This window comes from Salmo trutta, chromosome 2 (assembly GCF_901001165.1).
Source record: "Salmo trutta chromosome 2, fSalTru1.1, whole genome shotgun sequence".
NCBI lineage: Eukaryota > Metazoa > Chordata > Actinopteri > Salmoniformes > Salmonidae > Salmo > Salmo trutta.
In genome coordinates, this window is record NC_042958.1 from 56280011 (window position 1) to 56295218 (window position 15208).

Sequence of the window (15208 nt, forward strand, 5' to 3'; positions counted from 1 at the left end):
CTCACTCATGTAGGGGAGTGCACTTTTTGCAAAACACAAAAGGGCCAGTGGTGCAGTGGAAGGTTTACGCAGGTATAAGCCGTATACCCACTTTTTTGTCAGTGGGCATTGCTTATACTCACTTCTTAATCCCTACTGATGCGAATCAAAGTAGTTTAGTGGAGGTATACGACTTATCAATTACGCATGGAGCAGCTCACAGAAGAATTACATTGGTAGCCGGTAGGGTAGAAAATACATTAACGTATGATATCTACCAGTAAATACTAACTGAAGCAACAATGGGTACGCAAACCAGGTATTGAAATTTTTTTTTGTCCGAGGTGTTGGTTAAATTATTATTATTTTATTTTTTTAAACTAAGAATTTTGAAAGTGAAAATTGGAAGAAAAAAAACAATTTCACACAGGGTGCCCTTCCTTCACTGGGAGGGCCATTAGGGAACTGTTTTGCAAAATTAGAGTACTCCCACTTCTCCAGGCACCACTACATAAGGCTGATGGAAAGACAGCAGTGCCTTAACAGTGCCTTGTTTCTGATTAAACTCTCTTTTCACAGAACCGCTTGTTGCAATTTCAATGAGGCTCTCTTGTTCAGATATCGATAAGTGGACTGGAGGCAGGGCATAAAAGGGATAACGAATACTGTTGTTTGGGTCATCCGTTTCGGGAAAGTACCTGCGTAATTGCGTACCCAAAACACTCAGGTGCTTCGCTATATCACATTTGACATGGTCCGTAAGCTTGAGTTTATTTTCACACAACGATGGAAAGACCTGTGTGTTGTCCTTGTTAACGCAGACAGAGAAGAGCTCCAACTTAATCATAGCCTCAATTTTGTCCCACACAATGAATATAGTTGCGGAGAGTCCCTGTAATCCTAGATTCAGATCATTCAGGAGAGAAAAAACATCACCCAGATAGGCCAGTCGTGTGAGAAACTCGTCATCATGCAAGCGGTCAGAAAAGTTCCATAATTTTCACTTTAGTACCCAAGTGGCGTCGGGAGCAACTGCTTGCATGCGCATTACCACTCCACTATGTCTCCCTGTCATGGCTTTTGCACCATCAGTACAGATACCATTTGATGTCACAAAGCTGTCCAGTACTTTAAAAATATCCTCTCCTGTTGTCCTGGTTTCCAGTGGTTTGCAGAAGAGGATGTCTTCCTTAATTGACCCCCCATAAACATAACGGACATATACCAGGAGCTTTGCCAGGCCCACCACGTCTGTTGACTCATCCAGCTGTAACGCATAGAATTCACTGGCTTGTATGCAAAGCAGTAATTGTTTCAAAACATCTCCTGCCATGTCACTGATGCGTCGTGAAAGTGTTGTTTGATGAAGTCATTGTCTGGATAGTTTTTTGGGCTTTTTCCCCCAGCGTTGTCCCAGCCATATCCGCGGCAGCAGGAAAAATGAAGTCCTCCACAATAGTATGGGGCTTGCCTCTCCTAGCCACTCGATAGCTCACCATATAAGATGCTTATAGCCCCTTGTTATTAATGGTATCTGTTGCTTTTATACATGTCTTACTTATCGAAAGTCGTCTTGATTCTCGCTCAAAAAACTCCCGTGGCTTATTTTTCAAATTGGCATGTTTTGTTTCTAAATGTCTGGGCAAGAGTGAAGGTTTCATTGAGTTGTGAGAGAGTACATTTGCACATATAACACACCGTGGCTGAGGAAAGGCACTACTCCCAGAATGAGCAGCAGCTAGGTTTGGCTACATACGGACCATTAGTGGAATTCCCGTGAGAGAAAGTAACGGTTAATGTGATTGGATGTTAATTATTTGACTAGGCTACCTGTATTTGACATTGTGTTGTTATTTTGCTGAACACTAGATGGTTTAATTTTGGCAGTGAAACAAGGCTACTCAGGTGAGAAAAAAACCTCACCCAAATGTATAGCCCCGTTGGAAAATTTAAACGGACAGTTTAAAAAAAGTATAATCACATTTTTATTTGGCGTACCCCCAACGGCGTTGCGCGTACCCCTGGGAATACCTGGCCTAAAGAATCTGTATGTTCTGAAATATGAACACAGAAATACTGGACATTGAATGCTTATTATGGTGGTGACTTGACAAAATAACAATCATGGTCTTGAATTGGACTCGCATTTTTCTGGTCACGTTCTTGATGCGATCGAGGACCCCTTGACCCCTCCGGTTTTGGTTTCGACTCAGGCTCGATCTACTCCGTTCTTGGTCTTGAATCGGTCTAGCTTTAGGTGGTTTCGAACACAACACTGGACAGAATTGACTTTTCGTAGCAGGTTAGGCAAATTAACAGGCCTGGGAGGGCATAGGCCCACCCACTTGGGAGCCAGGCCCAGCCAATCAGAATTAGTTTTTCCCCACAAAAGGGCTTTATTACAGACAGAAATATTCCTCAGTTTCATTAGCTGTCCGGGTGGCTGGTCTCAGACGATCCCGCAGGTGAAGAACCCGGATGTGGAGGTCCTGGACTGGCGTGGTTACACGTGGTCTGCGGTTGTGAGGTCGGTTGGAAGTACTGCCAAATTCTCTAAAACAAGATTGGAGGTGGCTTATGGTAGAGAAATTAGCATTCAATTCTCTGGCAACCGCTCTGGTGGACATTCCTGTAGAGAGATTGCAAATTGCACGCTCCTTCAAAACGTGAAATATCTGTGGCATTGAGTTCTGTTACAAAACTGCACATTAAGAGTCAACTTTTATTGTCCCCAGCACAAGGTGCACCTGTGTAATGATCATGCTGTTTAATAAGCTTCTTAATAAGCCACACCTGTCAGATGGATGGATTATCTTGGCAAAGGTGAAATGCTCACTATCAGAGATGTATAAAAAAAAAATGTGCACAAAACGTAAGCAAAATAAGCTTTGTGTGAGTATGGAACATTTCTGTTATCTTTTATTTTAGCTCATGAAACATGGGACCAACACTTTACATGTTCCGTGTATATTATATATTTTGTTCAGTGTAGTTTTTTAAAGAATTAAGTGGCACTTCGCCTAACCGTGATAATTCTTTGAAACACGCAAGCACACATCACGGCGATGCGGCTGCTGTATATCACCTTCCATTCACAGTAACCATAACCCGCTTATATAGAGACAAGACAAAGGAGCTCAACGTGCTGCTTTGATGAGCTAAGACAAGAACATCAGCAAAACCGCTTTGATGTGGTACACCAAGAATATCATAACCCTGAATAGTACAACCTCTGCTCAGCACACAGAGAACCAGCCAGACTATTCTCCCAGCTGTTGGTGGTAGGGACAGGGGGTGGGGAAGGAGAAGACCTTGAACATACACATGGTGCATCCTGCACAGTGTATAAAGGTCAGCCATCAGTGATAGCTAGGTTGGGTAAGTCCTGACTTCGCTAGAGAGCGAGTGTGTGTCCATGCGTTTACATGTGTGTTCTGTGCTTGTATATTATGTTTTTATTTCGCGTGTATTGGTGCGTCTTCATGCTTCTAAAGTATGTATGAGATACACAAGGGGTGGCAGGGGGAACAAATCTCTCCAAGTCTTGGTTTCAGGGGGGGAACACAGCGTTCTGTGCTCACCTTCGTTAGTCGTTATGCAACGAGCACCGCCGTGCAGGACGAGAAGGCTCCAGAAGACTCGCCGTACGATACAAGGACCACAGTGTTACTGTACCTTCGCTGTACTACCCCCGCCCGTCCCCCCCATGCTTAACAGAGAGGCGCAAGTGTTCCCTGGCTGGATAGACTTGCACACACACAGGCATGCACGCTTCAATGTGGACACACACACAAACGTCACCCTCACCATGAGACTCATCTGTCTCGGAGTCTGTGTGACAGCGGGCCATGGTGGATTGATGACATAGCAATCAGGATTGGTGAAAGGATGGAGATTTCTCATGACAGGTTATACCCAAAGCCATGTAAATACACAGATCAGGTTGTACCTTTTCGAGAAAGAGAAGGAGCTTGCCCAACAACTCAGTACATGCTCTTTATTTGTCTCTCTTCCTTATATCTTAGGACTTTAACGAGGCTATATTGGGGAATATGACTCACAATGCATTTTACCTTGCTACCTCAGTTCCTACCACCTGCAGGGAACAGAGGAAAAGATACAATGTACTTGGAGAACATGGATGGAAGAAAGGGAGGAAGAGAAGTGATGGAAAAGGTCTCCCTCTGCTAAGCAACACTTGAGATAATTCAGTGAGGCAGTGGAAGGCCGTTCAGTCAATGGGGAATGAGGAGTTTGCGTGTGCATTTGGACAGAGGTCTCTACAGTGCCATATGTATAGGTTAGACTCCACACGCAGGGAGCTCTCTCTCTCATATATATTAGATGGAGCCTGTGTTTTTACTTTTAGGCGTTACAGAGGTTATGGACACTTAAGCCAGTAGAGGCATTACGGGTCCCTGAGAATTAGGTACTATGTCATATGTGCAGCATGTCATTGTTCTTAAGCCCTGCAGTGTGTGCACAAGGTATTTTATTAACTCTGTGGTGTTCATGTTTTTGGGCCCATCCTACAATCTCATTGGACCTGATCCCACCTCCCACTTTTACCTCGCAACCTCATTGGACATGATTCAACCTGCCAATCAACACTGCCCATCAGGAAAGGTTGCAGTAGGCTACTGATTGTCTACGACCCTTTGTTGTATGGTCATATCAGACTACGGCAAAATATAATCAAATCAGATATTTGTCATCCTATGAAATCTATTGCCTAAAAGGAATTCTGATTTATTCAAAGAATGTATTACCCACATTTTTCACAAGGCTAGATACCACAACAGCCAGGGAATTTATAAACTGGAAAAAATACAAATCCTCTTCAAAATAATGTACCTGTTCCAATAGATAGACGCGAGCAGCTACCGAAATGTGATTTATGTAGGAAAAGTAGCTGCTGCTTTAGTAGTAGCTAATAGGGATCCTAATAAAATACTATGAGAAGGGCTTACAAAGTAAAACTTCCAAAAGGATTCCAAAAGGACTAATGATTGCTGAAGCGCGAAGGCCCACGTGAACTCATAGTAAATACTATGTTCGCTGTCTAATTTTTGTTGGGCACTGAAATCATATTATTAGCCTACGTTTATGGCCTACATGTTCAACATTACAAATTATAATTTGAGTCATTTCCAAGCCAAGGAAAAACGCCCTTGAGCCAGCGAGCTCAATGTGAATGTAATTTTGTATATTGGAAAATGTACACCTCTATTTGAATCAAATACCCATCTTCTTGCTAGTCGTGTAGGCCATAAATTATAGATAAGCCATACGTGATGACGATCAGCTGGGATAATCAATAGCTGCAGTTTTTTGGACTACCATCATTCGAAAATCTGTTGTGAGGACAAGAGGACACTATGGAATTATTGATTTGGATGGTTCATATTACAGGAATGTAGGCTGCAAATATTACTGCATTGTTAGTAACTAGTAACAAAAGCATTTCGCTGCACCAGCTACAGTTAAAGTCGGAAGTTTACATACACTTAGTTTGGAGTCATTAAAACTCGTTTTTCAACCACTCCACACATTTCTTGTTAACAAACTATAGTTTTGGCAAGTCGGTTAGGACATCTACTTTGTGCATGACAAGTAATTTTCCAACAATTGTTTAGACAGATTATTTCACTTATAATTCACTGTATCACAATTCCAGTGGGTCAGAAGTTTACATACACTAAGTTGACTGTGCCTGTAAACAGCTTGGAAAATTCCCCAAAATGATGTCATGGCTTTAGAAGCTTTTGATAGGCTAATTGACATCATTTGAGTCAATTGGAGGTGTACCTGTGGATGTATTTCAAGGCCTACCTTAAAACTCAGTGCATCTTTGCTTGACATCATGGGAAAATCAAAAAGAAATCAGCCAAGACCTCAGAAAAAGAATTGTAGACCTCCACATGTCTGGTGCATCCTTGGGAGCAATTTCCAAACGCCTTAAGGTACCACGTTCATCTGTACAAACAATAGCACGCAAGTATAAACACCATGGGACCACGCAGCCGCCATACCGCTCAGGAAGGAGACGCGTTCTGTCTCCTAGAGATGAACATACTTTGGTGCGAAAAATGCAAATCAATCCCAGAACAACAGCAAAGGACCTTGTGAAGATGCTGGAGGAAACGGGTACAAAAGTATCTATATCCACAGTAAAACGAGTCCTATATCGACATAACCTGAAAGGCCACTCAGCAAGGAAAAAACCACTGCTCCAAAACCGCCTTAAAAAAGCCAGACCACGGTTTGCAACTGCACATGGGGACAAAGATCGTACTTTTTGTCCTCTGGTCTGATGGAACATAAATAGAACTGTTTGGCCATAATGACCATCGTTATGTTTGGAGGAATAAGGGGGAGGCTTGCAAGCCAAAGAAGACCATCCCAACCGTGAAGCACGGGGGTGGCAGCATCATGTTGTGGGGGTGCTTTGCTGCAGGAGGGACTGGTGCACTTCAAAATAGATGGCATCATGAGGATGGAAAAGTATGTGGATATATTGAAGCAACATCTCAAGACATCAGTTAGGAAGTTAAAGCTAGGCCGTAAATGGGTCCTCCAAATGGACAATGACCCCAAGCATACTTTCAAAGTTGTGGCAAAATGGCTTAAGGACAACAAAGTCAAGGTATTGGAGTGGCCATCACAAAGCCCTGACCTCAATCCCTTTGTTGGCAGAACTGAAAAAGCATGTGCGAGCAAGGAGGCCTACAAACCTGACTCAGCTACACCAGCTCTGTCAGGAGGAATGGTCCCAAATTCACCCAACTTATTGTGGGATGCTTGTGGAAGGCTACGCAAAACATTTGACCCAAGTTAAACAATTTAAAGGCAATGCTACTAAATACTAATTGAGTGTATGTACACTTCTGACCCACTGGGAATGTGATGAAAGAAATACAAACTTAAATAAATAACTCTATTATTCTGACATTTCACATTCTTAAAATAAAAGTGGTGATCCTAACTGACCTAGGACAGGGGATTTTTACTAGGATTAAATGTCTGAAATTGTGAAAAACTGAGTAAACATATTTGGCTAAGGTGTATGTAAACTTCCAACTTCAACTGTATAACATCTGTTAAAGTGTGTATGCGACGAATAAGCATTCATTTGATTTTCAATATGTACTGTTGGGGGTACTCGAGGACCGGAGTTGGGAAACACTGCTCTCTAGTTATTTGATAAATAAAATTACGCCAGAACAGCCACTAAAGATTTGAATGTGAAGGTCCATTCTATTAAGTATATTTCTATGCAGTGGCTACTCATTAGTCATTAATATTAATTTGAATGGAAATAATTTCTGTTTTATGAATTTTACATCTATGCTTTGATTACTCACCACATTCCAGAAGAAAGGGTTGAAGATGATGGCGATGACAGCAACACAGAACCTGGGGTCATAGACGTCTATGTACTTCAGAACATCCTCCATTACTGACATGTCCACCTGACAGACATAGAAACAGAGAAATATCAGAAGCACAGAAATAGAATTCTATGTTCAGACGTTATGTCAAAGTTCAAAAGACAGTTTAACTTTGACCTTTGGAGTTTTTTACTGATGAGTGCCTAGAGGTTTGAAAATGAACTGTAGGTATTTAAATAGTATTTTATTATGATTAATGTGATACATTTTGGATTATCATTCACGGCTTTATGCAGAATATTTATAGGGCGGCAGGTAGCCTTGCGGTTAGAGCATTGGGCCAGTAACTAAGGGTACATCTGTCAATGTGGCCTTGAGCAAGGCACTTAACCCTAATTTGCTCCAGGGGCACCGTCCTACTATGGCTGACCCTGTAAAACACATTTCACTGCACCTATTCGGTGTATGTGACAATAATATACAATACCAGTCAAAAGTTTGGACACACCTAATCATTCAAGGGTTTTTATTTATTTTTACTATTTTCTATGTTGTAGAATAATAGTGAAGACATCAAAACTATGAAATAACACAATTGGAATCATGTAGTAACCAAAAAAGTGTTAATCAAAATATATTTTATATTTGAGATTCTTCAAAGTAGCCACCGTTTGCCTTGATGACAGCTTTGCACACTCTTGGCATTCTCTCAACCAGCTTAATGAGGTAGTCACCTGGAACACATTTCAATTAACAGGTGTGCCTTGTTGAAAGTTAATTTGAGGAATATCTTTACTCTTAATGCATTTGAGCCAATCAGATGTGTTGGTATACCCTATTTGGTAAAAGACCAAGTCCATATTATGGCAAGAACAGGCCCAGTGATGCCAACTCAGCAATTGTTACTAGATTTAGCAACTTTTCAGACTACCCTGGCAACTTTTATTTTCAAACAGCACCTAGCAACATAATTAGCTACTTTTAAAAATGTATTTGGAACCTTTAGCAACTTTTGAAAGGTGACTCAAATGCTAAAATGCAAACATTTTCCATCTAAATGACACAAAAACGATTTTCTCTGTCACACAGTCACAACACCTGCCTGGATGCAAAAGTGCACTGGAGTGACATCAGCAGCAGGTGCTCAGCTCGTGCACAGGCAGCAGCAGGCCAGCAGCAATTTCAGCAAATTGCAAATCATTGTTGGCTGACTGCAGCAGCAATAGTATGAGTTCGACGAGACAAACCCAATGAATATAAACTCAGAAAAAAAAGGAACGTCCCTTTTTCAGGACCCTGTCTTTCAAAGATAATTTGTAAAAATCCAAATTACGTCACAGATCTTCATTGTAAACGGTTTCCCATGCTTGTTCAATGAACCATAAACAACTAATGAACATGCACCTGTGGAACGGTTGTTAAGACACTAACAGCTTACAGATGGTAGGCAGTTAAGGTCACAGTTATTAAAACTTAGGACACTAAAAAGAGGCCTTTCTACTGACTTTGAAAAACACCAAAAGAAAGACGCCCAGGGTCCCTGCTCATCTGTATGAACGTGCCTTAGGCATGCCGCAAGGAGGCATTAGGACTGCAGATATGGCCAGGGCAATATATTGCAATATATATATATATATATATATATTGTAAGGCAGGTCCTCACCAGACATCACTGGCAACAACGTCGCCTCTGGGCACAAACCCACCATTGCTGGACCAGACAGAACTAGCAAAAAGTGCTCTTCACTGACGGGTCGCGGTCTTGTCTCACCAGGGGTGATGGTCGGATTCGTGTTTATTGTCGAAGGAATGTGCGTTACACCGAGGCCTGTACGCTGGAGCGGGATCGATTGGGAGGTGGAGGGTCTGTCATGGTCTGGGGCGGTGTGTCACAGCATCAACGGACTGAGCTTGTTGTCATTGCAGGCAATCTTAATGCTGTGCTTTACAGGGAAGACATCCTACTCCCTCATGTGGTACCCTTCCTGCAGGCTCATCCTGACATGACCCTCCAGCATGACAATGGCACCAGCCATACTGCTCGTTCTGTGTGTGATTTCCTGCAAGACAGGCATGCCAGTGTTCTGCCATGACCAGCAAAGAGCCCGGATCTCAATCCCAGTGGGGTAACATCTCACAGTGTAACAGTGTAGGTTCCGTCCCTCTCTTCGCCCCAACCCGGGCTCGAACCAGGGACCCTTGCACACATCAACAACTGACACCCACCGAAGCATCGTTACCCATCGCGAAACCCTACTTCAAGTCTCAGAGCGAGTGACGTCACCGATTGAAATGCTACTAGCGCGCACCACCGCTAACTAACTAGCCATTTCACATCGGTTACAACAGCAATAACTGGCAAATCTGGTGCAGTCCATGAGGAGATGCACTGCAGTAATTAATGCAGCTGGTGGCCACACCAGATACTGACTTACTTTTGATATTGACACCCCCCTTTGTTAAGGGACACATTATTCCATTTCTGTTAGTCACATGTCTGTGGAACTTGTTCAGTTTGTCTCAGTTGTTGAATTTTGTTATGTTCATACAAATATTTACACACGTTAAGTTTGCTGAAAATAAACACAGTTGACAGTGAGAGGATGTTTCTTTATTTGCGGGGTTTAGTTGGCCACAAATGTTTGATCTTGAACAGAACTTACAACATCAATGCCAGATCAATAGCAAAGGCGGTAGTTGAGTTTCTTGAGAAGTGTAACCTTAAAAAAGAGGATCTTCAGGGTATTGGCACTGATAATGCGTCCGTGATGACTTGGGTGCACAAGATTTTAAAGGAAGAATGTGCATTGCCCAATTTGGTACTCATCCGCTGTGTGCCATTCTTTACAATTGTCTGTCAGTGCAGCATTTAAAGAAACCATCCCTAGGAGTGTTGAGAACTTAATCAGGGACATCGACAACTGGTTTTCGATTTCCCCAAAACGGCGCGAGGCGTACAAAGCAGTGTATGACACCATTAATTGTGGCCAGAAACCCCTGCAGATCACCAAAGTGTGTGCCACACGTTGGCTATTGATTGAGACTGCGGGAACTCGTAAATTGAGCCAGTGGGAAGAAGTGAAACTCCACCATGAGCATTGCTACATGGCGGATGTGCTCCATTACATGTACAAGACCAACTATGTCTACCTGACATTCTTGAAATCAACTGTCTGACATACAAGTTGCAGTGAAGTCATTTGAGGGCGAGCAAACAGATCCTGTCAAGCTTTTGGATAATCTGGTACACATCTTAACATCAATTTGCAGCAGAGTAGTCAACCCTACGTGTGCTGAAGGATGCCATTGATGGACATCTCAGTCCATCACCATACCTTGGGTACCTTTTAGAGAGCACGGTATACCAACTCAGTCTTGCGCCAGAGGACAAAAAGGTCATTCGGAGACAGTGAATCAACTACATTGTTGCATTAAGCAAGGAGCTGCAAGCAAGGCTCCCAGATAACCTAGAAGCCTTGCAAAACATGGCCTTGTTCAGTGTTAAGGAAACGCTAAAGCACAATAAAGGCACCACTGAAATTATTAAAGTAGTTGAACTACTGGGGTACCAGCCCCAAACAATTGATACAATTGTTTCCCAATGGAGAAACATCCATCTGTTTCGGTGGGAGTCAACTGAAAATCAGTCGAGTTTTGGAGAGAAGTGAATAACTACATGGACTCTTCCGGGTCAAATCCATTTGAAGAACTGTGCAAAGCTGCACTCACTGCCCTCTCCTTGCCACACCCAAATATGGAGGTTGAACGGCTGTTCAGCCAAATGAGTGTGGTCAAGTCAAAGTTAAGAAATAGAATGTCACTGCACACTCAACTCCATACTCCTGGTGCAGTATGGACTGAAGCTGGCTGGTGATACCTGTTACCAGCATAAACTACCAAGTGAAGTTCTGCAGCAGTTTGGCACCACAGCAGCATACAGCTTTAAGGCCACTCCATCCTCTTCTGCTGGTTCCAGCTCCATGACAATGCAGTTGGACAGTTAAGATGAAGAGGATTTCCTTGCCAATCTATGGTTCATCATATTTACAGTTCGTATGCAAGGAGTGGACTTTCTGGAACTGGCGGAGACAGCTGATGATGACAGTGTGCACTGCAGTGTGAGCGAGAACAGTGGCAATATCTGGAGGAAACCATTGAGCAACTAGCCAGCCAAGCTGCACAACAACCTGGAGAGAGCTGGAGAGAGATGCCTAGTGCACACATCATTATTTGAGTTAGGTTGCTTGTTCAATAAGATAGCATACATACCTTGTTAATAGCTTGTACCTCTAATTGTTGATCAGTTAGGTAGCATGTTAACTACCAATAAACTGCTTAAACTATAATTGTTCAGAATGTGTAGGTTTACTAGTTAAGTAAATTAAATGTAATTGTTCAATAATATGGAATTATTCAATGTGTTGCATTTAAAAATAAAACTCAATGATCATCATGCAATGACATCACAACTTCATTTGCCAACAAAATCGACCTGCCTCTAGCAACTTCCCTTAAAATGAGTTGGCAACACTGAGAACAGCTCAAATAAGCAAAGGTCAACAACAGTCCATCATTACTTTAAGACATGAAGGTCAGTCATTCCGGAAAATGTCTTGAACATTGAAAGTGTCTTCAAGTGCAGTCGCAAAAACCATTGAGCGCTATGATGAAACTGGCTCTCATGAGCACCGCCACAGGAAAGGAAGACCCAGAGCTACCTCTGCTGCAGAGGATAAGTTCATTAGTTACCAGCCTCAGAAATTGCAGCCCAAATAAATGCTTCAGAGTTCAAGTAACAGACACATCTCAACATCAACTGTTCAGAGGAGACTGCAAGAATCAGGCCTTCATGGTTGAAATTGCTGCAAAGAAACCACTACTAAAGGACACCAATAAGAAGTAGACTTGCTTGGGCCATGAAACACAAGCAATGGACATTAGACCGGTGAAAATGTGTCCTTGGTCTGAGGAGTCCAAATTTGAGATTTTTGGTTCCAACCTCCGTGTCTTTCTGAGATGCAGAGTTGGTGAACGGATGATCTCTGCATGTGTGGGTCCCACCGTGAAGCTGAATTAAGTAGCCTACAGTACATCAGTTAACATATGTACCCACCGGCACGTGTTACTGGTTTGACTCTCTGTTAAAACACCCGCTATAATTTGAACTAATAAATGTAGCCTACATTTCCAACATGTTGTAGGAAACGATGGTCTAAGCAGGTGGGCTAATACTTCAGTTCAAGGTCTGCTTATAACCAAACCATTATCAGATATTTCTTATCCACTGGTTGTTTGTAAAGCATTAGTCTAGATATCACTTGTTAGTCATTAACAAGATTCAAAACCATTGTATTATGAAGGACAGTAGGCTAATCCTTTGTTAATCATGTAAGAGGCTAGTGGTTAAATGATTAAATAGGTAGCCAGTTTATAAGTAGACATTAAACCTACCTCATCCCCATATGTGTTTTTTCCTGCTCTTTTGCACACCAGTATTTATACTTGCACATCCTCATCTGCACATCTATCACTCCAGTGTTAATTGCTAAATTGTAATTACTTCACCACTATGGCCTATTTATTACCTTACCTCATTTGCACACACTGTATACAGATTTTTGATTGTGTTATTGCCTGTACGTTTGTTTATCCCATGTGTAACTCGGTGTTGTTGTTTTTGTTGCACTGCTTTGCTTTATCTTGGCCAGGTCGCAGTTGTAAATGAGAACTTGTTCTTAACTGGCCTACCTGGTTAAATACAGGTGAAATAAAACATTTTTTTTAAATAAAGTGCAGGCTGGTCTCATAGGCTAGACGTAACATCGTAAACGAAAATCCATGACCTCAAATTAGTATGACATGGTACGCTTGGTATGGTTACATTAGACAGAAGGTCGGGGTGGGAATATAACGCAAACGTCAGAAGGATGGTTGTTCGGGATGGATGGGTGAGGGTATAATGCGAACGTCTAGCAACCCAGAGGTTGGATGTTAAATCTCATCACTGACAACTTTAGCAACTACTTACTACTTTTTAGCTACTTTGTAACTACTTAGCATGTTAGTTAACCCTTCCCCTAACCCAGCTAACCCAGCATTAGCCACAACAAATTGGAATTTGTAACATATCATACGTATTGAAAATGTGTAACATATTGTACAAATTGTAATTTAGAAAATATGACGTTACCTTTAATACATACCTTACAAAATGTAACAACAATCCAGCATATATTTCCATCTAATTTACGTGTCCCTGATTTACTATGTTACGTCTAGCCCCGGTGTCCAGGTTGCAAAGTGATACCCAGAGGCGGTCCAGCCATGCAGGCTCTAGCAATATTCAGAAGCAGTAGGCTACAATATTATTTGTGTGAGCTGTCAGACCCACAACTCTCCAACAGCTTGACTCTACACCATGGCGACACTGTAGCCTACTACCTAAAACGTGTTATGCACTGCGTTGTTGCTAAACCAACTCGGTCACATCTCACATACACTCACGGAATGCAACATTCGGCGCAGTGTGTACTGCACATTGTCTCTGTCATAGATAATAATGGTCGATGTCACGTTATAGCGGGTGTGTGGCAATTCATTCGTTTCGATACATTCTTTGTCTAAAACGGGTTACTGTGTGGCGAATGACACTTCGACGAGTTGAACATGTGACAACAAATCAACGATAGTTAGTTGTAGAATATACCAACCCAAATTTTGCACTGTCTGAATGTCATGCGCACACACGAGTACCATATGTATCACCCACTCACTCGTGTACCTTATTGTAATCCACGTTATTCAGCCCTCCGCAACAATCCAGCACGGGATTTCTCTTGTCGGCAACGCCGCTCATACACACACCACGGAAGAAAGAACGTCTGACTGAGAACGTGAATGCTTTATATGTGCTGACAGCAACGCATTTCAGAATAATTGACCCAAATGTATGATAACATCTTAACCAAGATTAGTAGTAGAACAAATACGACAGTCAACTCTAACCTACTGAAGCCAACAGCGCGGTGTTTTCTGGGTAACGCGGTTCAAAGGTCATCATCATTGAGCCACGACAGACAGAACCGCGAGACACAACCAGGTAGGCCATCTATCTACCAGAATCACTGTTGCAATGACCAACATTTTAGTATGAAACTCGTAACCTACTGAAATGTTCTGTAGGCAGACAGTCGAACAGGTTGCTGTATAACATGCATTGATATTACTCAAAAACACTATCTGGATCTCACTACTGCCATCTAGCCTACTGCCATTAGTGCTTGCAGGCTAAATCATCAGGCTTAGACACTAAATGTATTTAAAGTAGACAGTGAAACATGATTAGATCTGGATTGTCACAGAGGATGAATGAGACAATGGAAATTAGTCCCTTACTTTATTGTGCAATCCTGGTCACGTTTTTAAAATGTATGTACTGTATATGTAAGTTTTTCACTGGCAAATAAAAATCAATCAATGATGGTTACATTAATACATGTATTTTCTGTGGATGATTACATTAAGAAATAGAGGCATGATCCCAAATTCTTCCACTGCTCTGTCGTTCGCTACGTACTTTAGTCTGAGACTGCCATCAATCAAGTAGTTTGTGGTGACAAGTAGCACGAGGGACATTGTACAAAATAAAGTAATCAGCGATAGGATCGTCTTTAACCAACCAAAGCTAATGGTGAATTTGTTCGAAGGGTCAGGGAGGTACTCCGAACCAGACTCATTACAGAGAAGAAACTTCACTTCCGTGGGTGTGGTGTGGCCAGGTAACATATCACCGGGGGGGTTTGTGCTGGTGTTTGGGGTTGGTTTTGTTGGTTTGGTTT

At 42.1% G+C, this 15208-nt stretch overlaps 1 protein-coding gene across 3 annotated transcripts in view; it reads right to left on the reverse strand.

Moving 5' to 3' along the window:
• pemt (phosphatidylethanolamine N-methyltransferase) overlaps positions 1 to 14412 on the reverse strand; it is a 97248-nt gene extending 82836 nt beyond the window's left edge. Inside the window, exons 1-2 of one of the 3 annotated variants that reach the window (XM_029706363.1) lie at positions 14152 to 14409; positions 7344 to 7451 (exon numbers count right to left, since the gene is read on the reverse strand). In XM_029706363.1, coding sequence (XP_029562223.1) covers positions 7344 to 7451; positions 14152 to 14226 — 183 coding nt within the window. In that variant the 5' untranslated portion in view covers positions 14227 to 14409. Of the gene's footprint in view, positions 1 to 7343; positions 7452 to 13573; positions 14107 to 14151 lie in introns of those variants that run through there. The other 2 variants (XM_029706355.1, XM_029706374.1) reach the window with 2 other exon arrangements.
• Between the last annotated feature and the right edge of the window lie 796 nt (positions 14413 to 15208).